This window comes from Heptranchias perlo, unplaced genomic scaffold, assembly GCF_035084215.1.
Source record: "Heptranchias perlo isolate sHepPer1 unplaced genomic scaffold, sHepPer1.hap1 HAP1_SCAFFOLD_194, whole genome shotgun sequence".
NCBI lineage: Eukaryota > Metazoa > Chordata > Chondrichthyes > Hexanchiformes > Hexanchidae > Heptranchias > Heptranchias perlo.
Genome location: NW_027139208.1, coordinates 269,306 through 291,277, shown reverse-complemented (window position 1 = coordinate 291,277; position 21,972 = coordinate 269,306). Strand labels below are relative to the sequence as shown.

Below are 21,972 nucleotides of genomic sequence, written 5' to 3'. Positions count from 1 at the left end.
GTGGCTCTGATTATGAGTAACATAATCAGAGAGGGAGAACAAAGGACGTCAGCAAGGCTGCCTGAAGATGGGAGTCTTATCTCGGGTTTTGAAAACCACTTCTGAAACCAATGAGATGGTTCGAGTCTCAGTTTTCACAGTCCCAGGATGTGATGTTAAAAACACACACAGACTTATTTTCATGTAATCACCGTAGATGATCACGTGATAAATTTGCAGTGGTTAGCTATCATTCATTAATCCTCAGGTGTGAAAGACATCAAGCATCAACTGCCTGGGCACCTCTGCCCTCAACGAGCTGGTGTGGGAGAACGGACATTATCACACTGGTACAATTTGGTGAACACTGCTCAAACAGTACAGTAGGAGTTCTGAAGAGAGACCAAACACGTGCAGTTCTGCAAATTCAAAGAATCTTACAACACAGAAGGAGGCCATTCGGCCCATCGAGCCTGTGCCAGCTCTTTGTTAGAGCTATCCAGTTCGTCCCATTCCCCCGCTCTTTCCCTGTAACCCTGCAAATCTTTTCCCTTCAAGCATTTATCCAATTCCTTTTTGAAAGCCATGATTGAATCTGCTCCCACCACCCTTTCAGGCAGTGCATTCCAGATCATAACCACTCGCTGCGTAAAAAAGTTTATCCTCATGTCGCCTTTGATTCTTTTGCCAATCACCTTAAATCTGTGCCTTCAATTCTCAACCCTTCCACCAACAAAAACAGTTTCTCTTTATTTACATTATTTAAACCCTTCATGATTTTGAACATTTCTATCAAATATCCTCTTAACCTTCTCTGCTCGAAGGAGAACAACCCCAGCTTCTCCATTCGATCCACGGAACTGAAGTCCCTCATCCCTGGAACCATTCCAGTAAAAGTTTGTACACATTGTCCAAAGATTTTAAAGAAAGTTTGAGGTAGGAATTTCCACTTCCCATTTGATCAAGAATATTATCCGACCAGAACAAAAGCCATTTTTATTTTGGGATACCATCCCTTCACCGTATGTTCTCCATTCACCTAAACCCAGCTGGTTAAGAGGGTGATAAGACATTGGATTAATGTCCTCCCACTTGGTATCTCAAACCATCAGCAAGGCAGAGCACCAGGACCCAGTGTAACACGGTCAGCATGGAGGGCATTAGGCTTATTCAGTACATCAGCTCAAAACACACTGTTGTTCCTTTTCCCACTCTCTCTCTTTCCCATGGTTTAAAACAAGTTGATACGACCGCATCGGATGTTTACAACAGCTTCTCACAGACTTTCAAGGCCTCACAGCTGTCTTATCTTTAACCGTCTAGACAGTCTGCTGAATAAGACTTTTCCAATGTGACCAACCTTCCCAGCATGCTGCCTTGAACAGTCAGTTTAACAGTTCCTTTGTTGAATTAATACTTTTAACCAAACTCAGCTCCTTTAGCAGGGAATTAATAACTGGGATTGAAAAGTCCAAAATCCTTCAATCGCCCCTCAACTCAATGTGAGCGATCGAACAACTGACTTTAAATCATTCAATGAATCTGAATTGCACTCACCACAGATAAGGTTAAGAATTGTTGTTACAAGAAGTTTAATCACCGTGACATCGACACAAAAGTTCATTGAAATACAACAAATGAAAGAAAAGTGTTACAATCATAACAAGCTGCACAATAACAAAAAGTATAGACATGATTTTCACCCAAGGGTGCTGTCCCACATTATAGACGACCTCCCACCATTCATGATTCCCAAGGGGAGAGGTCCCCTTTTCAATCTCAGCATTACGTTGTTTCATGTGCACTGTCACTCTATCAATATTAGGGGTTTTAAACTCAGAATTAATCGAAGAAAGTGGCTTTCCTTCTTACTTCTCAGTCTCAATCTTCAACAGCCCCTCCCTCCCCCTCCTTTGTGGGATCCTGGGGGCCTTATCCAAGGTCCTCATCTTGTTAGCATCACAGACCGATCTCCAGCCATTTGCTCTTCTAATCTAAGTTTCATTTGGTTAATATTACACATCATGATAGAGACAAAGAAAATCATCATACATTGCACAGAAAACTACAGAAACTCGGCTCCCCCAAATACTCCCATATTATCAAGAAATCTTGGACTTCAAAGATCCTCCAGCTCCCCTTTTTCCCATTATCCATCTTGTGGATAATTCAGGCAAAGTATTATTTCTCCCCGGCCCTCAGTTGTCCCAATTTCATTGTTAACTCAAAGAAACCCAACCCTGAATTCTGGAAATCCAAATTCTCTGTCCCTCTTTACTTTAATTTCAATCCCTCTGACAGGTACCAGTGTGTTTAACTCGATCCTGATTGTTTCATTAACTGCTCGGTTTATGGAGTTTGTGTCAGTGCTTTGATTAAAAAAAGTTCAGATCAGTAGTGACCCAGTAGATGTCCTCACTCTCCTGAGCACATTAACCATTTCATGTAGTGATGTTGTCAACGTGACTGAGCGTGTCTGAGACCCGTTCTTCAGGGCATCTTCATCATGCATTCCACATACGAGTTGCCTCACACGCAACATATCACATTTACACACAGCGGTTTCCCAAAATCATCCCAAACGTGACATCAAATACAAACCATTCCTGCACTTTCAGTCTGTCTTATCAACAGATCGGGGGGTGTCTGGAGGTCTTTGCTTATCTCCCCCTGCACGGTCCCGATGTCTCGGGTAGTGGCCAGGTTATAAAATATTCTTCTCACTGTTCAGTTCAAGCAAGGACACAACCATCTCCAAGAGAAAGCTGTCAATGAACTATTCTTAACTGCCCTTCCCTGACTTTCACTGGATTGTGCATTGATCCCTGATTGATGTCCTATGGGGGTTGTTCCCAGGTGATCTTTGTTTCTCACCGGTCACTCACACATCTTTTTCCCGACCCGCTGGTTTTGGTCATCACAAAATGTCCCATTATCACCCATGGTCACCTGGGACACTGATTGTAGACCCCAATTGGTGGGGCAATTTTCCTGTTTATACCTCACACACTCAGTCACTTCCTCGTGTCCAATTCAGTTAAACATCCCATAATATTACCATTTCATGTTGGTCGTGAGCCCTGGAGGAACCTTACTGTCCAATAAACTAAAAATCATTACCCCATAAACCATAGATTAAAAGTTCCCAGTCTGGTCCAATCTATCAATACATTGACTTAGTTTAGGACAGATGTGTTACCCCCCTGGGCAGTCCCAGAAGCTCTCAGCGATGCCCAGGAGACCCCAGGGGTGGAATTAGTCTCTGGTGTTAGTGCAACACGGGCGATAGTGAATGGACAGCCCATTTTACACCCCGCACGATTTTCCTTTCCACTGAAGTCAGTGTAACTCGGGCTGTCGATTCACCATCGCTGTTTTGAGCTACGGCCAAAGAACAATTTCAACCCCAGCCTCAGATTTTCAGAGCAGCTCTTTAAAGGGACCGTGACCTGTCACTACTATCATTCACGACTGAGATTAATACAGTCACACCTGTCACTACTATCATTCACTAGTGAGGTTAATACAGTCACACCTGTCACTACTATCATTCACGACTGAGGTTAATACAGTCACACCTCTCACTACTATCATTCACGACTGAGATTAATACAGTCACACCTGTCACTACTATCATTCACTCCTGAGAATAATACAGTCACACCTGTCACTACTATCATTCACTACTGAGATTAATACAGTCACACCTGTCACGACTATCATTCACTACTGAGATTAATACAGTTACACCTGTCACTACTATCATTCACTACTGAGAATAATGGTCACACCTGTCACAACTATCATTCACTACTGAGGTTAATACAGTCACACATGTCACTACTATCATTCACTACTGAGGTTAATACAGTCACACCTGTCACTGCTATCATTCACTACTGAGAATAATACAGTCACACCTGTCACTACTATCATTCACGACTGAGATTAATACAGTAACACCTGTCACTACTATCATTCACTACTGAGATTAATACAGTCACACCTGTCACTACTATCATTCACGACTGAGATTAATACAGTCACAACTGTCACTACTATCATTCACTACTGAGATTAATACAGTCACACCTGCCGTTGCTACGATTCATTACTGAGATTAATACAGTCACACCGGCCGTTGCTACGATTCATTACTGAGATTAATACAGTCACACCTGCCGTTACTACGATTCATTACTGAGATTAATCCCAGGGAATTATGGAACTAAAGTAAAATTATACAACTGAAGAAAACAATCAATTGTCACAACACAGTGTCACATCTGGAAATGACATCATCAGAGTCTCAGTTGTGAGGATTAATTTCACAGTTTTAGGGATTTATTGCGACAATAAAATGCTGGAAACACGGGTTCAGTGAATGTGGTTTGAAATGTGTGTAAATGTCTCTGTGAGTCAGTGACCCGGTGAAATGACAGAGTCCCGGCCTCGTAGTCCAACTGAACTCGGATCCTGATGTTGGATGGGGTCAGTGGGAGGGCAGTGAACTGGGAATTGTGACCGGCTGTGAGAGAACCAGAATGAAAATATAAACACCAGGATTTACTGCTGTTCCCAAGAAAAGAGCCTCTCCTCTCCCTCTCTGCACTCCCACACACAATCCCTATCCTCCAGCGATTTCCATAAGTCTCCACATCCCAGGAATGGGATCCTGAGGAGAAACTCTGGGAGCAGAGGACTTGGGGATGGTCTTTAAACCTCTCTGGGTGAGGTGGGTAGGGCTGTTTCCGTTCAGTCCATGTTACTGATCTCAGATCATCAGACAGAACCAAGTTCCAGTTTACTGTCTTTGGATCCAGGCTCATCGGTGACCTTTGCCCTAGAGAGGAGAGAAGAGATTGGTCAGACAGGGTTATTCCACTCAGATCAATGATTGACAGCTGCAGGGTGGGAGTGTCAGTATTTCCCAGACAGTGTCAGCCCCATATTACCTCTTAGACTGGATTCATCCCATGTTAAATCAATGGCCTTCAATCAGAATCCCTGTGAAACAGCAGTGTGTGGGTCCTAGTGCTGTACACTCAGTGCAAACACTGCAGTGGAGACACACAGTAGCAGTCAGTTTAATCACACAAGCCCCTGGCACTGTGCACACGTTCTCCCAGACACAATGGAGGGGATTCACCGGCACACAACACATCCCACAGACTCACAGTTCCAGCCCCACAATCTCAGCACCGGCTGTACTGGGAACACACAGCTCACAGGAGTGTGCCCTGGGCTCTCTCCCTCCTGTTACTGTCCCATCCTGAATACAGAAGTGTGCCCTGGGCTCTCTCCCTCCTGTTACTGTTCCATCCTGAATACAGGAGTGTGCCCTGGGCTCTCTCCCTCCTGTTACTGTTCCATCCTGAATACAGGAGTGTGCCCTGGGCTCTCTCCCTCCTGTTACTGTCCCATCCTGAATACAGGAGTGTGCCCTGAGCTCTCTCCCTCCTGTTACTGTCTCATCCTGAATACAGGAGTGTGCCCTGGGCTCTCTCCCTCCTGTTACTGTTCCATCCTGAATACAGGAGTGTGCCCTGGGCTCTCTCCCTCCTGTTACTGTCCCATCCTGAATACAGGAGTGTGCCCTGGGCTCTCTCCCTCCTGTTACTGTTCCATCCTGCCCACAGCTTGATTAAAGCCTCCATCAGTTTGCAAACAGTACCGCGGATTGACCTGAGAATTCGGATGAATCTTATGTCCCTTCGGTTAGTCCCTGTTCACTGTGAGTTCCCCAGGACCCCCCCTCCAGCCCTGAGTCTGAGACTCGGACCAATTCCGAGTTGTGGAGAGGAAAGAGGTGCAGGAACTCGACCCTCGAATCCTCTGAGCTAAACCCTGACTGAAGAAACACCAGAGAAAAACAAAGAGTTAAACAGAAATGAATCACTGCCCCCGTGATCCTTGTGTAAGATTATAAACAGACCTTGGGATATTCCCGCTCTTCCCGTGATCCCAGTATCTGTTCATGTTTGTGCATTTATTGATTGTGTTGATCACTTACTGTGTCTCTGTCTATCTTTGTCTCTGTGACAGGGCGTTTGTGTCTGTGTGAGTCTCTGTGACAGGGCGTGTGTGTCTGTGTGAGTCTCTGTGACAGGGCGTGTCTGTCTGTGTGAGTCTCTGTGACGGGGCGTGTGTGTGTGTGTGAGTCTCTGTGACAGGGCGTGTGTGTCTGTGTGAGTCTCTGTGACAGGGCGTGTGTATCTGTGTGAGTCTCTGTGACTGGGCGTGCGTGTCTGTGTGAGTCTCTGTGACGGGGCGTGTGTGTCTGTGTGAGTCTCTGTGACAGGGCGTGTGTGTCTGTGTGAGTCTCTGTGACAGGGCGTGTGTGTCTGTGTAAGTCTCTGTGACGGGGCGTGTGTGTCTGTGTGAGTCTCTGTGACAGGGCGTGTGTGTCTGTGTGAGTCTCTGTGACAGGGCGTGTGTGTCTGTGTGAGTCTCTGTGACAGGGCGCGTGTGTCTGTGTGAGTCTCTGTGACAGGGCGCGTGTGTCTGTGTGAGTCTCTGTGACAGGGCGCGTGTGTCTGTGTGAGTCTCTGTGACAGGGCGTGTGTGTCTGTGTGAGTCTCTGTGACGGGGCGTGTGTGTCTGTGTGAGTCTCTGTGACAGGGCGTGTGTGTCTGTGTGAATCTCTGTGACAGGGCGTGTGTGTCTGTGTGAGTCTCTGTGACAGGGCGTGTGTGTCTGTGTGAGTCTCTGTGACAGGGCGTGTGTGTCTGTGTGAGTCTCTGTGACAGGGCGTGTGTTTCTGTGTGAGTCTCTGTGACAGGGCGTGTGTGTCTGTGTGAGTCTCTGTGACGGGGCGTGTGTGTCTGTGTGAGTCTCTGTGACAGGGCGCGTGTGTCTGTGTGAGTCTCTGTGACAGGGCGCGTGTGTCTGTGAGGCTCTGTGACAGGTCGTGTGTGTCTGTGTGAGTCTCTGTGACAGGGCGTCTTTGTCTGTGTGAGTCTCTGTGACAGGGCGCATGTGTCTGTGTGAGTCTCTGTGACAGGGCGCGTGTGTCTGTGTGAGTCTCTGTGACAGGGCGTGTTTGTCTGTGTGACTCTCTGTGACAGGGCGCGTGTGTCTGTGTGAGTCTCTGTGACAGGGCGTGTGTGTCTGTGTGAGTCTCTGTGACAGGGCGTGTGTGTCTGTGAGGCTCTGTGACAGGTCGTGTGTGTCTGTGTGAGTCTCTGTGACAGGGCGTGTTTGTCTGTGTGAGTCTCTGTGACAGGGCGCATGTGACTGTGTGATTCTCTGTGACAGGGCGCGTGTGTCTGTGTGAGTCTCTGTGACAGGGCTTGTTTGTCTGTGTGAGTCTCTGTGACAGGGCGCGTGTGTCTGTGTGAGTCTCTGTGACAGGGCGCGTGTGTCTGTGTGAGTCTCTGTGACAGGGCGCGTGTGTCTGTGTGAGTCTCTGTGACAGGGCGCGTGTGTCTGTGTGAGTCTCTGTGACAGGGCGCGTGTGTCTGTGTGAGTCTCTGTGACAGGGCGTGTGTGTCTGTGTGAGTCTCTGTGACGGGGCGTGTGTGTCTGTGTGAGTCTCTGTGACAGGGCGTGTGTGTCTGTGTGAATCTCTGTGACAGGGCGTGTGTGTCTGTGTGAGTCTCTGTGACAGGGCGTGTGTGTCTGTGTGAGTCTCTGTGACAGGGCGTGTGTTTCTGTGTGAGTCTCTGTGACAGGGCGTGTGTGTCTGTGAGGCTCTGTGACAGGTCGTGTGTGTCTGTGTGAGTCTCTGTGACAGGGCGTCTTTGTCTGTGTGAGTCTCTGTGACAGGGCGCATGTGTCTGTGTGAGTCTCTGTGACAGGGCGCGTGTGTCTGTGTGAGTCTCTGTGACAGGGCGTGTTTGTCTGTGTGAGTCTCTGTGACAGGGCGCGTGTGTCTGTGTGAGTCTCTGTGACAGGGCGCGTGTGTCTGCGTGAGTCTCTGTGACGGGGCGTGTGTGTCTGCGTGAGTCTCTGTGACAGGGCGTGTGTGTCTGTGTAAGTCTCTGTGACAGGGCGTGTGTGTCTGTGTGAGTCTCTGTGACAGGGCGTGTGTGTCTGTGTGAGTCTCTGTGACAGGGCGTGTGTGTCTGTGTGAGTCTCTGTGACAGGGCGTGTGTGTCTGTGTGAGTCTCTGTGACAGGGCGTGTGTGTCTGTGAGGCTCTGTGACAGGTCGTGTGTGTCTGTGTGAGTCTCTGTGACAGGGCGTGTTTGTCTGTGTGAGTCTCTGTGACAGGGCGCATGTGACTGTGTGAGTCTCTGTGACAGGGCGCGTGTGTCTGTGTGAGTCTCTGTGACAGGGCTTGTTTGTCTGTGTGAGTCTCTGTGACAGGGCGCGTGTGTCTGTGTGAGTCTCTGTGACAGGGCGCGTGTGTCTGTGTGAGTCTCTGTGACGGGGCGTGTGTGTCTGTGTGAGTCTCTGAGACAGGGCGTGTGTGTCTGTGTGAGTCTCTGTGACGGGGCGTGTGTGTCTGTGTGAGGCTCTGTGATAGGGCGTGTGTGTCTGTGTGAGTCTCTGTGACAGGGCGTGTGTGTCTGTGTGAGTCTCTGTGACAGGGCGTGTGTGTCTGTGTGAGTCTCTGTGACAGGGCGTGTGTGTCTGTGTGAGACTCTGTGACAGGGCGTGTGTGTCTGTGTGAGTCTCTGTGACAGGGCGTGTGTGTCTGTGTGAGTCACGGTGACAGGGCGTGTGTGTCTGTGTGAGACTCTGTGACAGGGCGTGTGTGTCTGTGTGAGTCTCTGTGACAGGGCGTGTGTGTCTGTGTGAGTCTCTGTGACAGGGCGTGTGTGTCTGTGAGAGTCTCTGTGGCAGGGCGTGTGTGTCTGTGTGAGTCTCTGTGACAGGGCGTGTGTGTCTGTGTGAGTCTCTGTGACAGGGCGTGTGTGTCTGTGTGAGTCTCTGTGACAGGGCGTGTGTGTCTGTGTGAGTCTCTGTGACAGGGCGTGTGTGTCTGTGTGAGTCTCTGTGACAGGGTGTGTGTGTCTCTGTGAGTCTCTGTGACGGGGCGTGTGCGTCTGTGAGAGTCTCTGTGACAGGGCGTGTGCGTCTGTGTGAGTCTCTGTGACGGGGCGTGTCTGTCTGTGTGAGTCTCTGTGACGGGGCGTGTGTGTGTGTGTGAGTCTCTGTGACAGGGCGTGTGTGTCTGTGTGAGTCTCTGTGACAGGGCCTGTGTATCTGTGTGAGTCTCTGTGACTGGGCGTGCGTGTCTGTGTGAGCCTCTGTGAAGGGGCGTGTGTGTCTGTGTGAGTCTCCGTGACAGGGCGTGTGTGTCTGTGTGAGTCTCTGTGACAGGGCGTGTGTGTCTGTGTGAGTCTGTGTGACAGGGCGTGTGTGTCTGTGTGAGTCTCTGTGACAGGGCGTGTGTGTCTGTCAGGCTCTGTGACAGGTCGTGTGTGTCTGTGTGAGTCTCTGTGACAGGGCGTGTTTGTCTGTGTGAGTCTCTGTGACAGGGCGCATGTGTCTGTGTGAGTCTCTGTGACAGGGCGCGTGTGTCTGTGTGAGTCTCTGTGACAGGGCGTGTGTGTCTGTGTGAGTCTCTGTGACAGGGCGTGTGTGTCTGTGTGAGTCTCTGTGACAGGGCGTGTGTGTCTGTGAGGCTCTGTGACAGGTCGTGTGTGTCTGTGTGAGTCTCTGTGACAGGGCGTGTGTGTCTGTGTGAGTCTCTGTGACAGGGCGTGTGTGTCTGTGTGAGTCTCTGTGACAGGGCGTGTGTGTCTGTGTGAGTCTCTGTGACAGGGCGTGTGTGTCTGTGAGGCTCTGTGACAGGTCGTGTGTGTCTGTGTGAGTCTCTGTGACAGGGCGTGTTTGTCTGTGTGAGTCTCTGTGACAGGGCGCATGTGTCTGTGTGAGTCTCTGTGACAGGGCGCGTGTGTCTGTGTGAGTCTCTGTGACAGGGCGTGTTTGTCTGTGTGAGTCTCTGTGACAGGGCGCGTGTGTCTGTGTGAGTCTCTGTGACAGGGCGCGTGTGTCTGTGTGAGTCTCTGTGACGGGGCATGTGTGTCTGTGTGAGTCTCTGAGACAGGGCGTGTGTGTCTGTGTGAGTCTCTGTGACGGGGCGTGTGTGTCTGTGTGAGGCTCTGTGATAGGGCGTGTGTGTCTGTGTGAGTCTCTGTGACAGGGCGTGTGTGTCTGTGTGAGTCTCTGTGACAGGGCGTGTGTGTCTGTGTGAGTCTCTGTGACAGGGCGTGTGTGTCTGTGTGAGACTCTGTGACAGGGCGTGTGTGTCTGTGTGAGTCTCTGTGACAGGGCGTGTATGTCTGTGTGAGTCTCTGTGACAGGGCGTGTGTGTCTGTGTGAGTCTCTGTGACAGGGCGTGTGTGTCTGTGAGAGTCTCTGTGGCAGGGCGTGTGTGTCTGTGTGAGTCTCTGTGACAGGGCGTGTGTGTCTGTGTGAGTCTCTGTGACAGGGCGTGTGTGTCTGTGTGAGTCTCTGTGACAGGGCGTGTGTGTCTGTGTGAGTCTCTGTGACAGGGCGTGTGTGTCTGTGTGAGTCTCTGTGACAGGGCGTGTGTGTCTCTGTGAGTCTCTGTGACGGGGCGTGTGCGTCTGTGAGAGTCTCTGTGACAGGGCGTGTGCGTCTGTGTGAGTCTCTGTGACAGGGCGTGTGTGTCTGTGTGAGTCTCTGTGACAGGGCGTGTGTGTCTGTGTGAGTCTCTGTGACAGGGCGTGTGTGTCTCTGTGAGTCTCTGTGACAGGGCGCGTGTGTCTGTGTGAGTCTCTGTGACAGGGCGTGTTTGTCTGTGTGAGTCTCTGTGACAGGGCGCGTGTGTCTGTGTGAGTCTCTGTGACTGGGCGTGTGTGTCTGTGTGAGTCTCTGTGACAGGGCGTGTGTGTCTGTGTGAGTCTCTGTGACAGGGCGTGTGTGTCTGTGTGAGTCTCTGTGACAGGGCGTGTGCGTCTGTGTGAGTCTCTGTGAGGGGCGTGTGTGTCTGTGTGAGTCTCTGTGACGGGGCGTGTGATTCTGTGTGAGTCCCTGTGACGGGGCGTGTGTGTCTGTATGAGTCTCTGTGACGGGGCGTGTGTGTCTGTGTGAGTCTCTGTGACAGGGCGTGTGTGTCTGTATGAGTCTCTGTGACGGGGCGTGTGTGTCTGTGTGAGTCTCTGTGACAGGGCGTGTGTGTCTGTATGAGTCTCTGTGACGGGGCGTGTGTGTCTGTGTGAGTCTCTGTGACAGGGCGTGTGTGTCTGTGTGAGTCTCTGTGACGGGGCGTGTGTGTCTGTGTGAGTCTCTGTGACAGGGCGTGTGTGTCTGTGTGAGTCTCTGTGACAGGGCGTGTGTGTCTGTGTGAGTCTCTGTGACAGGGCGAGTGTATCTGTGAGAGTCTCTGTGACGGGGCGTGTGTGTCTGTGTGAGTATCTGTGACAGGGCGTGTGTGTCTGTGTGAGTCTCTGTGACAGGGCGTGTGTATCTGTGTGAGTCTCTGTGACAGGGCGTGTGTGTCTGTGTGAGACTCTGACAGGGCGTGTGTGTCTGTGTGATTCTCTGTGACAGGGCGTGTGTGTCTGTGTGAGTCTCTGTGACGGGGCGTGTGTGTCTGTGTGAGTCTCTGTGACAGGGCGTATGTGTTTCTGTGAGTCTCTGCGACAGGGCGTGTGTGTCTGTGTGAGACTCTGACAGGGCGTGTGTGTCTGTGTGAGTCTCTGTGACAGGGCGTGTGTGTCTGTGTGAGTCTCAGTGACGGGGCGTGTGTGTCTGTGTAAGTCTCTGTGACAGGGCGTGTGTGTCTGTGTGAGTCTCTGTGACAGGGCGTGTGTGTCTGTGTGAGTCTCTGTGACAGGGCGTGTGTGTCTGTGTGAGTCTCTGTGACAGGGCGTGTGTGTCTGTGTGAGTCTCTGTGACAGGGCGTGTGTGTCTGTGAGGCTCTGTGACAGGTCGTGTGTGTCTGTGTGAGTCTCTGTGACAGGGCGTGTTTGTCTGTGTGAGTCTCTGTGACAGGGCGCATGTGACTGTGTGAGTCTCTGTGACAGGGCTTGTTTGTCTGTGTGAGTCTCTGTGACAGGGCGCGTGTGTCTGTGTGAGTCTCTGTGACAGGGCGCGTGTGTCTGTGTGAGTCTCTGTGACGGGGCGTGTGTGTCTGTGTGAGTCTCTGACACAGGGCGTGTGTGTCTGTGTGAGTCTCTGTGACGGGGCGTGTGTGTCTGTGTGAGGCTCTGTGATAGGGCGTGTGTGTCTGTGTGAGTCTCTGTGACAGGGCGTGTGTGTCTGTGTGAGTCTCTGTGACAGGGCGTGTGTGTCTGTGTGAGTCTCTGTGACAGGGCGTGTGTGTCTGTGTGAGACTCTGTGACAGGGCGTGTGTGTCTGTGTGAGTCTCTGTGACAGGGCGTGTGTGTCTGTGTGAGTCACGGTGACAGGGCGTGTGTGTCTGTGTGAGACTCTGTGACAGGGCGTGTGTGTCTGTGTGAGTCTCTGTGACAGGGCGTGTGTGTCTGTGTGAGTCTCTGTGACAGGGCGTGTGTGTCTGTGAGAGTCTCTGTGGCAGGGCGTGTGTGTCTGTGTGAGTCTCTGTGACAGGGCGTGTGTGTCTGTGTGAGTCTCTGTGACAGGGCGTGTGTGTCTGTGTGAGTCTCTGTGACAGGGCGTGTGTGTCTGTGTGAGTCTCTGTGACAGGGCGTGTGTGTCTGTGTGAGTCTCTGTGACAGGGTGTGTGTGTCTCTGTGAGTCTCTGTGGCGGGGCGTGTGCGTCTGTGAGAGTCTCTGTGACAGGGCGTGTGCGTCTGTGTGAGTCTCTGTGACGGGGCGTGTCTGTCTGTGTGAGTCTCTGTGACGGGGCGTGTGTGTGTGTGTGAGTCTCTGTGACAGGGCGTGTGTGTCTGTGTGAGTCTCTGTGACAGGGCGTGTGTATCTGTGTGAGTCTCTGTGACTGGGCGTGCGTGTCTGTGTGAGCCTCTGTGAAGGGGCGTGTGTGTCTGTGTGAGTCTCCGTGACAGGGCGTGTGTGTCTGTGTGAGTCTCTGTGACAGGGCGTGTGTGTCTGTGTGAGTCACGGTGACAGGGCGTGTGTGTCTGTGTGAGACTCTGTGACAGGGCGTGTGTGTCTGTGTGAGTCTCTGTGACAGGGCGTGTGTGTCTGTCAGGCTCTGTGACAGGTCGTGTGTGTCTGTGTGAGTCTCTGTGACAGGGCGTGTTTGTCTGTGTGAGTCTCTGTGACAGGGCGCATGTGTCTGTGTGAGTCTCTGTGACAGGGCGCGTGTGTCTGTGTGAGTCTCTGTGACAGGGCGTGTGTGTCTGTGTGAGTCTCTGTGACAGGGCGTGTGTGTCTGTGTGAGTCTCTGTGACAGGGCGTGTGTGTCTGTGAGGCTCTGTGACAGGTCGTGTGTGTCTGTGTGAGTCTCTGTGACAGGGCGTGTGTGTCTGTGTGAGTCTCTGTGACGGGGCGTGTGTGTCTGCGTGAGTCTCTGTGACAGGGCGTGTGTGTCTGTGTAAGTCTCTGTGACAGGGCGTGTGTGTCTGTGTGAGTCTCTGTGACAGGGCGTGTGTGTCTGTGTGAGTCTCTGTGACAGGGCGTGTGTGTCTGTGTGAGTCTCTGTGACAGGGCGTGTGTGTCTGTGTGAGTCTCTGTGACAGGGCGTGTGTGTCTGTGAGGCTCTGTGACAGGTCGTGTGTGTCTGTGTGAGTCTCTGTGACACGGCGTGTTTGTCTGTGTGAGTCTCTGTGACAGGGCGCATGTGTCTGTGTGAGTCTCTGTGACAGGGCGCGTGTGTCTGTGTGAGTCTCTGTGACAGGGCGTGTTTGTCTGTGTGAGTCTCTGTGACAGGGCGCGTGTGTCTGTGTGAGTCTCTGTGACAGGGCGCGTGTGTCTGTGTGAGTCTCTGTGACGGGGCATGTGTGTCTGTGTGAGTCTCTGAGACAGGGCGTGTGTGTCTGTGTGAGTCTCTGTGACGGGGCGTGTGTGTCTGTGTGAGGCTCTGTGATAGGGCGTGTGTGTCTGTGTGAGTCTCTGTGACAGGGCGTGTGTGTCTGTGTGAGACTCTGTGACAGGGCGTGTGTGTCTGTGTGAGTCTCTGTGACAGGGCGTGTGTGTCTGTGTGAGTCTCTGTGACAGGGCGTGTGTGTCTGTGTGAGTCTCTGTGACAGGGCGTGTGTGTCTGTGAGAGTCTCTGTGGCAGGGCGTGTGTGTCTGTGTGAGTCTCTGTGACAGGGCGTGTGTGTCTGTGTGAGTCTCTGTGACAGGGCGTGTGTGTCTGTGTGAGTCTCTGTGACAGGGCGTGTGTGTCTGTGTGAGTCTCTGTGACAGGGCGTGTGTGTCTGTGTGAGTCTCTGTGACAGGGCGTGTGTGTCTCTGTGAGTCTCTGTGACGGGGCGTGTGCGTCTGTGAGAGTCTCTGTGACAGGGCGTGTGCGTCTGTGTGAGTCTCTGTGACAGGGCGTGTGTGTCTGTGTGAGTCTCTGTGACAGGGCGTGTGTGTCTGTGTGAGTCTCTGTGACAGGGCGTGTGTGTCTCTGTGAGTCTCTGTGACAGGGCGCGTGTGTCTGTGTGAGTCTCTGTGACAGGGCGTGTTTGTCTTTGTGAGTCTCTGTGACAGGGCGCGTGTGTCTGTGTGAGTCTCTGAGACAGGGCGTGTGTGTCTGTGTGAGTCTCTGTGACGGGGCGTGTGTGTCTGTGTGAGGCTCTGTGATAGGGCGTGTGTGTCTGTGTGAGTCTCTGTGACGGGGCGTGTGTGTCTGTGTGAGTCTCTGTGACAGGGCGTGTGTGTCTCTGTGAGTCTCTGTGACAGGGCGCGTGTGTCTGTGTGAGTCTCTGTGACAGGGCGTGTTTGTCTGTGTGAGTCTCTGTGACGGGGCATGTGTGTCTGTGTGAGTCTCTGAGACAGGGCGTGTGTGTCTGTGTGAGTCTCTGTGACGGGGCGTGTGTGTCTGTGTGAGGCTCTGTGATAGGGCGTGTGTGTCTGTGTGAGTCTCTGTGACAGGGCGTGTGTGTCTGTGTGAGTCTCTGTGACAGGGCGTGTGTGTCTGTGTGAGTCTCTGTGACAGGGCGTGTGTGTCTGTGTGAGACTCTGTGACAGGGCGTGTGTGTCTGTGTGAGTCTCTGTGACAGGGCGTGTGTGTCTGTGTGAGTCTCTGTGACAGGGCGTGTGTGTCTGTGTGAGTCTCTGTGACAGGGCGTGTGTGTCTGTGAGAGTCTCTGTGGCAGGGCGTGTGTGTCTGTGTGAGTCTCTGTGACAGGGCGTGTGTGTCTGTGTGAGTCTCTGTGACAGGGCGTGTGTGTCTGTGTGAGTCTCTGTGACAGGGCGTGTGTGTCTGTGTGAGTCTCTGTGACAGGGCGTGTGTGTCTGTGTGAGTCTCTGTGACAGGGCGTGTGTGTCTCTGTGAGTCTCTGTGACGGGGCGTGTGCGTCTGTGAGAGTCTCTGTGACAGGGCGTGTGCGTCTGTGTGAGTCTCTGTGACAGGGCGTGTGTGTCTGTGTGAGTCTCTGTGACAGGGCGTGTGTGTCTGTGTGAGTCTCTGTGACAGGGCGTGTGTGTCTCTGTGAGTCTCTGTGACAGGGCGCGTGTGTCTGTGTGAGTCTCTGTGACAGGGCGTGTTTGTCTGTGTGAGTCTCTGTGACAGGGCGCGTGTGTCTGTGTGAGTCTCTGTGACTGGGCGTGTGTGTCTGTGTGAGTCTCTGTGACAGGGCGTGTGTGTCTGTGTGAGTCTCTGTGACAGGGCGTGTGTGTCTGTGTGAGTCTCTGTGACAGGGCGTGTGCGTCTGTGTGAGTCTCTGTGAGGGGCGTGTGTGTCTGTGTGAGTCTCTGTGACGGGGCGTGTGATTCTGTGTGAGTCCCTGTGACGGGGCGTGTGTGTCTGTATGAGTCTCTGTGACGGGGCGTGTGTGTCTGTGTGAGTCTCTGTGACAGGGCGTGTGTGTCTGTATGAGTCTCTGTGACGGGGCGTGTGTGTCTGTGTGAGTCTCTGTGACAGGGCGTGTGTGTCTGTTTGAGTCTCTGTGACGGGGCGTGTGTGTCTGTGTGAGTCTCTGTGACAGGGCGTGTGTGTCTGTGTGAGTCTCTGTGACGGGGCGTGTGTGTCTGTGTGAGTCTCTGTGACAGGGCGTGTGTGTCTGTGTGAGTCTCTGTGACAGGGCGTGTGTGTCTGTGTGAGTCTCTGTGACAGGGCGAGTGTATCTGTGAGAGTCTCTGTGACGGGGCGTGTGTGTCTGTGTGAGTATCTGTGACAGGGCGTGTGTGTCTGTGTGAGTCTCTGTGACAGGGCGTGTGTGTCTGTGTGAGACTCTGTGACAGGGCGTGTGTGTCTGTGTGAGTCTCTGTGACAGGGCGTGTGTGTCTGTGTGAGTCTCTGTGACAGGGCGTGTGTGTCTGTGTGAGTCTCTGTGACAGGGCGTGTGTGTCTGTGAGAGTCTCTGTGGCAGGGCGTGTGTGTCTGTGTGAGTCTCTGTGACAGGGCGTGTGTGTCTGTGTGAGTCTCTGTGACAGGGCGTGTGTGTCTGTGTGAGTCTCTGTGACAGGGCGTGTGTGTCTGTGTGAGTCTCTGTGACAGGGCGTGTGTGTCTGTGTGAGTCTCTGTGACAGGGCGTGTGTGTCTCTGTGAGTCTCTGTGACGGGGCGTGTGCGTCTGTGAGAGTCTCTGTGACAGGGCGTGTGCGTCTGTGTGAGTCTCTGTGACAGGGCGTGTGTGTCTGTGTGAGTCTCTGTGACAGGGCGTGTGTGTCTGTGTGAGTCTCTGTGACAGGGCGTGTGTGTCTCTGTGAGTCTCTGTGACAGGGCGCGTGTGTCTGTGTGAGTCTCTGTGACAGGGCGTGTTTGTCTGTGTGAGTCTCTGTGACAGGGCGCGTGTGTCTGTGTGAGTCTCTGTGACTGGGCGTGTGTGTCTGTGTGAGTCTCTGTGACAGGGCGTGTGTGTCTGTGTGAGTCTCTGTGACAGGGCGTGTGTGTCTGTGTGAGTCTCTGTGACAGGGCGTGTGCGTCTGTGTGAGTCTCTGTGAGGGGCGTGTGTGTCTGTGTGAGTCTCTGTGACGGGGCGTGTGATTCTGTGTGAGTCCCTGTGACGGGGCGTGTGTGTCTGTATGAGTCTCTGTGACGGGGCGTGTGTGTCTGTGTGAGTCTCTGTGACAGGGCGTGTGTGTCTGTATGAGTCTCTGTGACGGGGCGTGTGTGTCTGTGTGAGTCTCTGTGACAGGGCGTGTGTGTCTGTTTGAGTCTCTGTGACGGGGCGTGTGTGTCTGTGTGAGTCTCTGTGACAGGGCGTGTGTGTCTGTGTGAGTCTCTGTGACGGGGCGTGTGTGTCTGTGTGAGTCTCTGTGACAGGGCGTGTGTGTCTGTGTGAGTCTCTGTGACAGGGCGTGTGTGTCTGTGTGAGTCTCTGTGACAGGGCGAGTGTATCTGTGAGAGTCTCTGTGACGGGGCGTGTGTGTCTGTGTGAGTATCTGTGACAGGGCGTGTGTGTCTGTGTGAGTCTCTGTGACAGGGCGTGTGTGTCTGTGTGAGTCTCTGTGACAGGGCGTGTGTGTCTGTGTGAGACTCTGACAGGGCGTGTGTGTCTGTGTGATTCTCTGTGACAGGGCGTGTGTGTCTGTGTGAGTCTCTGTGACGGGGCGTGTGTGTCTGTGTGAGTCTCTGTGACAGGGCGTATGTGTTTCTGTGAGTCTCTGCGACAGGGCGTGTGTGTCTGTGTGAGACTCTGACAGGGCGTGTGTGTCTGTGTGAGTCTCTGTGACAGGGCGTGTGTGTCTGTGTGAGTCTCAGTGACGGGGCGTGTGTGTCTGTGTAAGTCTCTGTGACAGGGCGTGTGTGTCTGTGTGAGTCTCTGTGACAGGGCGTGTGTGTCTGTGTGAGTCTCTGTGACAGGGCGTGTGTGTCTGTGTGAGTCTCTGTGACAGGGCGTGTGTGTCTGTGTGAGTCTCTGTGACAGGGCGTGTGTGTCTGTGAGGCTCTGTGACAGGTCGTGTGTGTCTGTGTGAGTCTCTGTGACAGGGCGTGTTTGTCTGTGTGAGTCTCTGTGACAGGGCGCATGTGACTGTGTGAGTCTCTGTGACAGGGCGCGTGTGTCTGTGTGAGTCTCTGTGACAGGGCTTGTTTGTCTGTGTGAGTCTCTGTGACAGGGCGCGTGTGTCTGTGTGAGTCTCTGTGACAGGGCGCGTGTGTCTGTGTGAGTCTCTGTGACGGGGCGTGTGTGTCTGTGTGAGTCTCTGACACAGGGCGTGTGTGTCTGTGTGAGTCTCTGTGACGGGGCGTGTGTGTCTGTGTGAGGCTCTGTGATAGGGCGTGTGTGTCTGTGTGAGTCTCTGTGACAGGGCGTGTGTGTCTGTGTGAGTCTCTATGACAGGGCGTGTGTGTCTGTGTGAGTCTCTGTGACAGGGCGTGTGTGTCTGTGTGAGACTCTGTGACAGGGCGTGTGTGTCTGTGTGAGTCTCTGTGACAGGGCGTGTGTGTCTGTGTGAGTCACGGTGACAGGGCGTGTGTGTCTGTGTGAGACTCTGTGACAGGGCGTGTGTGTCTGTGTGAGTCTCTGTGACAGGGCGTGTGTGTCTGTGTGAGTCTCTGTGACAGGGCGTGTGTGTCTGTGAGAGTCTCTGTGGCAGGGCGTGTGTGTCTGTGTGAGTCTCTGTGACAGGGCGTGTGTGTCTGTGTGAGTCTCTGTGACAGGGCGTGTGTGTCTGTGTGAGTCTCTGTGACAGGGCGTGTGTGTCTGTGTGAGTCTCTGTGACAGGGCGTGTGTGTCTGTGTGAGTCTCTGTGACAGGGTGTGTGTGTCTCTGTGAGTCTCTGTGACGGGGCGTGTGCGTCTGTGAGAGTCTCTGTGACAGGGCGTGTGCGTCTGTGTGAGTCTCTGTGACGGGGCGTGTCTGTCTGTGTGAGTCTCTGTGACGGGGCGTGTGTGTGTGTGTGAGTCTCTGTGACAGGGCGTGTGTGTCTGTGTGAGTCTCTGTGACAGGGCGTGTGTATCTGTGTGAGTCTCTGTGACTGGGCGTGCGTGTCTGTGTGAGCCTCTGTGAAGGGGCGTGTGTGTCTGTGTGAGTCTCCGTGACAGGGCGTGTGTGTCTGTGTGAGTCTCTGTGACAGGGCGTGTGTGTCTGTGTGAGTCACGGTGACAGGGCGTGTGTGTCTGTGTGAGACTCTGTGACAGGGCGTGTGTGTCTGTGTGAGTCTCTGTGACAGGGCGTGTGTGTCTGTCAGGCTCTGTGACAGGTCGTGTGTGTCTGTGTGAGTCTCTGTGACAGGGCGTGTTTGTCTGTGTGAGTCTCTGTGACAGGGCGCATGTGTCTGTGTGAGTCTCTGTGACAGGGCGCGTGTGTCTGTGTGAGTCTCTGTGACAGGGCGTGTGTGTCTGTGTGAGTCTCTGTGACAGGGCGTGTGTGTCTGTGTGAGTCTCTGTGACAGGGCGTGTGTGTCTGTGAGGCTCTGTGACAGGTCGTGTGTGTCTGTGTGAGTCTCTGTGACAGGGCGTGTGTGTCTGTGTGAGTCTCTGTGACGGGGCGTGTGTGTCTGCGTGAGTCTCTGTGACAGGGCGTGTGTGTCTGTGTAAGTCTCTGTGACAGGGCGTGTGTGTCTGTGTGAGTCTCTGTGACAGGGCGTGTGTGTCTGTGTGAGTCTCTGTGACAGGGCGTGTGTGTCTGTGTGAGTCTCTGTGACAGGGCGTGTGTGTCTGTGTGAGTCTCTGTGACAGGGCGTGTGTGTCTGTGAGGCTCTGTGACAGGTCGTGTGTGTCTGTGTGAGTCTCTGTGACAGGGCGTGTTTGTCTGTGTGAGTCTCTGTGACAGGGCGCATGTGTCTGTGTGAGTCTCTGTGACAGGGCGCGTGTGTCTGTGTGAGTCTCTGTGACAGGGCGTGTTTGTCTGTGTGAGTCTCTGTGACAGGGCGCGTGTGTCTGTGTGAGTCTCTGTGACAGGGCGCGTGTGTCTGTGTGAGTCTCTGTGACGGGGCATGTGTGTCTGTGTGAGTCTCTGAGACAGGGCGTGTGTGTCTGTGTGAGTCTCTGTGACGGGGCGTGTGTGTCTGTGTGAGGCTCTGTGATAGGGCGTGTGTGTCTGTGTGAGTCTCTGTGACAGGGCGTGTGTGTCTGTGTGAGTCTCTGTGACAGGGCGTGTGTGTCTGTGTGAGACTCTGTGACAGGGCGTGTGTGTCTGTGTGAGTCTCTGTGACAGGGCGTGTGTGTCTGTGTGAGTCTCTGTGACAGGGCGTGTGTGTCTGTGTGAGTCTCTGTGACAGGGCGTGTGTGTCTGTGAGAGTCTCTGTGGCAGGGCGTGTGTGTCTGTGTGAGTCTCTGTGACAGGGCGTGTGTGTCTGTGTGAGTCTCTGTGACAGGGCGTGTGTGTCTGTGTGAGTCTCTGTGACAGGGCGTGTGTGTCTGTGTGAGTCTCTGTGACAGGGCGTGTGTGTCTGTGTGAGTCTCTGTGACAGGGCGTGTGTGTCTCTGTGAGTCTCTGTGACGGGGCGTGTGCGTCTGTGAGAGTCTCTGTGACAGGGCGTGTGCGTCTGTGTGAGTCTCTGTGACAGGGCGTGTGTGTCTGTGTGAGTCTCTGTGACAGGGCGTGTGTGTCTGTGTGAGTCTCTGTGACAGGGCGTGTGTGTCTCTGTGAGTCTCTGTGACAGGGCGCGTGTGTCTGTGTGAGTCTCTGTGACAGGGCGTGTTTGTCTGTGTGAGTCTCTGTGACAGGGCGCGTGTGTCTGTGTGAGTCTCTGTGACTGGGCGTGTGTGTCTGTGTGAGTCTCTGTGACAGGGCGTGTGTGTCTGTGTGAGTCTCTGTGACAGGGCGTGTGTGTCTGTGTGAGTCTCTGTGACAGGGCGTGTGCGTCTGTGTGAGTCTCTGTGAGGGGCGTGTGTGTCTGTGTGAGTCTCTGTGACGGGGCGTGTGATTCTGTGTGAGTCCCTGTGACGGGGCGTGTGTGTCTGTATGAGTCTCTGTGACGGGGCGTGTGTGTCTGTGTGAGTCTCTGTGACAGGGCGTGTGTGTCTGTGTGAGTCTCTGTGACAGGGCGTGTGTGTCTGTGTGAGTCTCAGTGACGGGGCGTGTGTGTCTGTGTGAGTCTCTGTGACAGGGCGTATGTGTCTCTGTGAGTCTCTGTGACAGGGCGTGTGTGTCTGTGTGAGACTCTGACAGGGCGTGTGTGTCTGTGTGAGTCTCTGTGACAGGGCGTGTGTGTCTGTGTGAGTCTCTGTGACAGGGCGTGTGTGTCTGTGTGCGTCTCTGTGACAGGGCGTGTGTGTCTGTGTGAGTCTCTGTGACAGGGCGTGTGTGTCTGTGTGAGTCTCTGTGACAGGGCGTGTGTGTCTGTGTTTGTCTCTGTGACAGTGCGTGTGTGTCTGTGTGCGTCTCTGTGACAGGGCGTGTGTGTCTGTGTGAGTCTCTGTGACAGGGCGTGTGTGTCTGTGTGAGTCTCTGTGACAGGGCGTGTGTGTCTGTGTTTGTCTCTGTGACAGGGCGTGTGTGTCTGTGTGAGTCTCTGTGACATGGCGTGTGTGTCTGTGTGAGTCTCTGTGACAGGGCGTGTGTGTCTGTGTGAGTCTCTGTGACAGGGCGTGTGTGTCTGTGTGAGTCTCTGTGACAGGGCGTGTGCGTCTGTGTGAGTCTCTGTGACGGGGCGTGTGTGTCTGTGTGAGTCTCTGTGACGGGGCGTGTGTGTCTGTGTGAGTCCCTGTGACGGGGCGTGTGTGTCTGTGTGAGTCTCTGTGACAGGGCGTGTGTGTCTGTGTGAGTCTCTGTGACAGGGCGTGTGTGTCTGTGTGAGTCTCTGTGACAGGGCGTGTGCGTCTGTGTGAGTCTCTGTGACGGGGCGTGTGTGTCTGTGTGAGTCTCTGTGACGGGGCGTGTGTGTCTGTGTGAGTCCCTGTGACGGGGCGTGTGTGTCTGTGTGAGTCTCTGTGACAGGGCGTGTGTGTCTGTGTGAGTCTCTGTGACAGGGCGTGTGTGTCTGTGTGAGTCTCTGTGACGGGGCGTGTGTGTCTGTGAGGCTCTGTAACAGGGCGTGTGTGTCTGTGTGAGTCTCTGTGACAGGGCGAGTGTATCTGTGAGAGTCTCTGTGACGGGGCGTGTGTGTCTGTGTGAGTCTCTGTGACGGGGCGTGTGTGTCTGTGAGGCTCTGTG

At 53.5% G+C, this 21,972-nt stretch overlaps 1 protein-coding gene across 1 annotated transcript in view; it reads right to left on the bottom strand.

Annotated features, from left to right (window-relative positions):
* Positions 1–1,486: 1,486 nt before the first annotated feature.
* LOC137309955 (E3 ubiquitin-protein ligase TRIM39-like) overlaps positions 1,487–21,972 on the bottom strand; it is a gene marked incomplete at its 5' end in the record, with an annotated part of 43,288 nt that continues 22,802 nt past the window's right edge. Inside the window, one exon of the mRNA XM_067977951.1 lies at positions 1,487–4,906. Coding sequence (XP_067834052.1) covers positions 4,308–4,906 — 599 coding nt within the window. The remainder of the gene's footprint in view (positions 4,907–21,972) is intronic.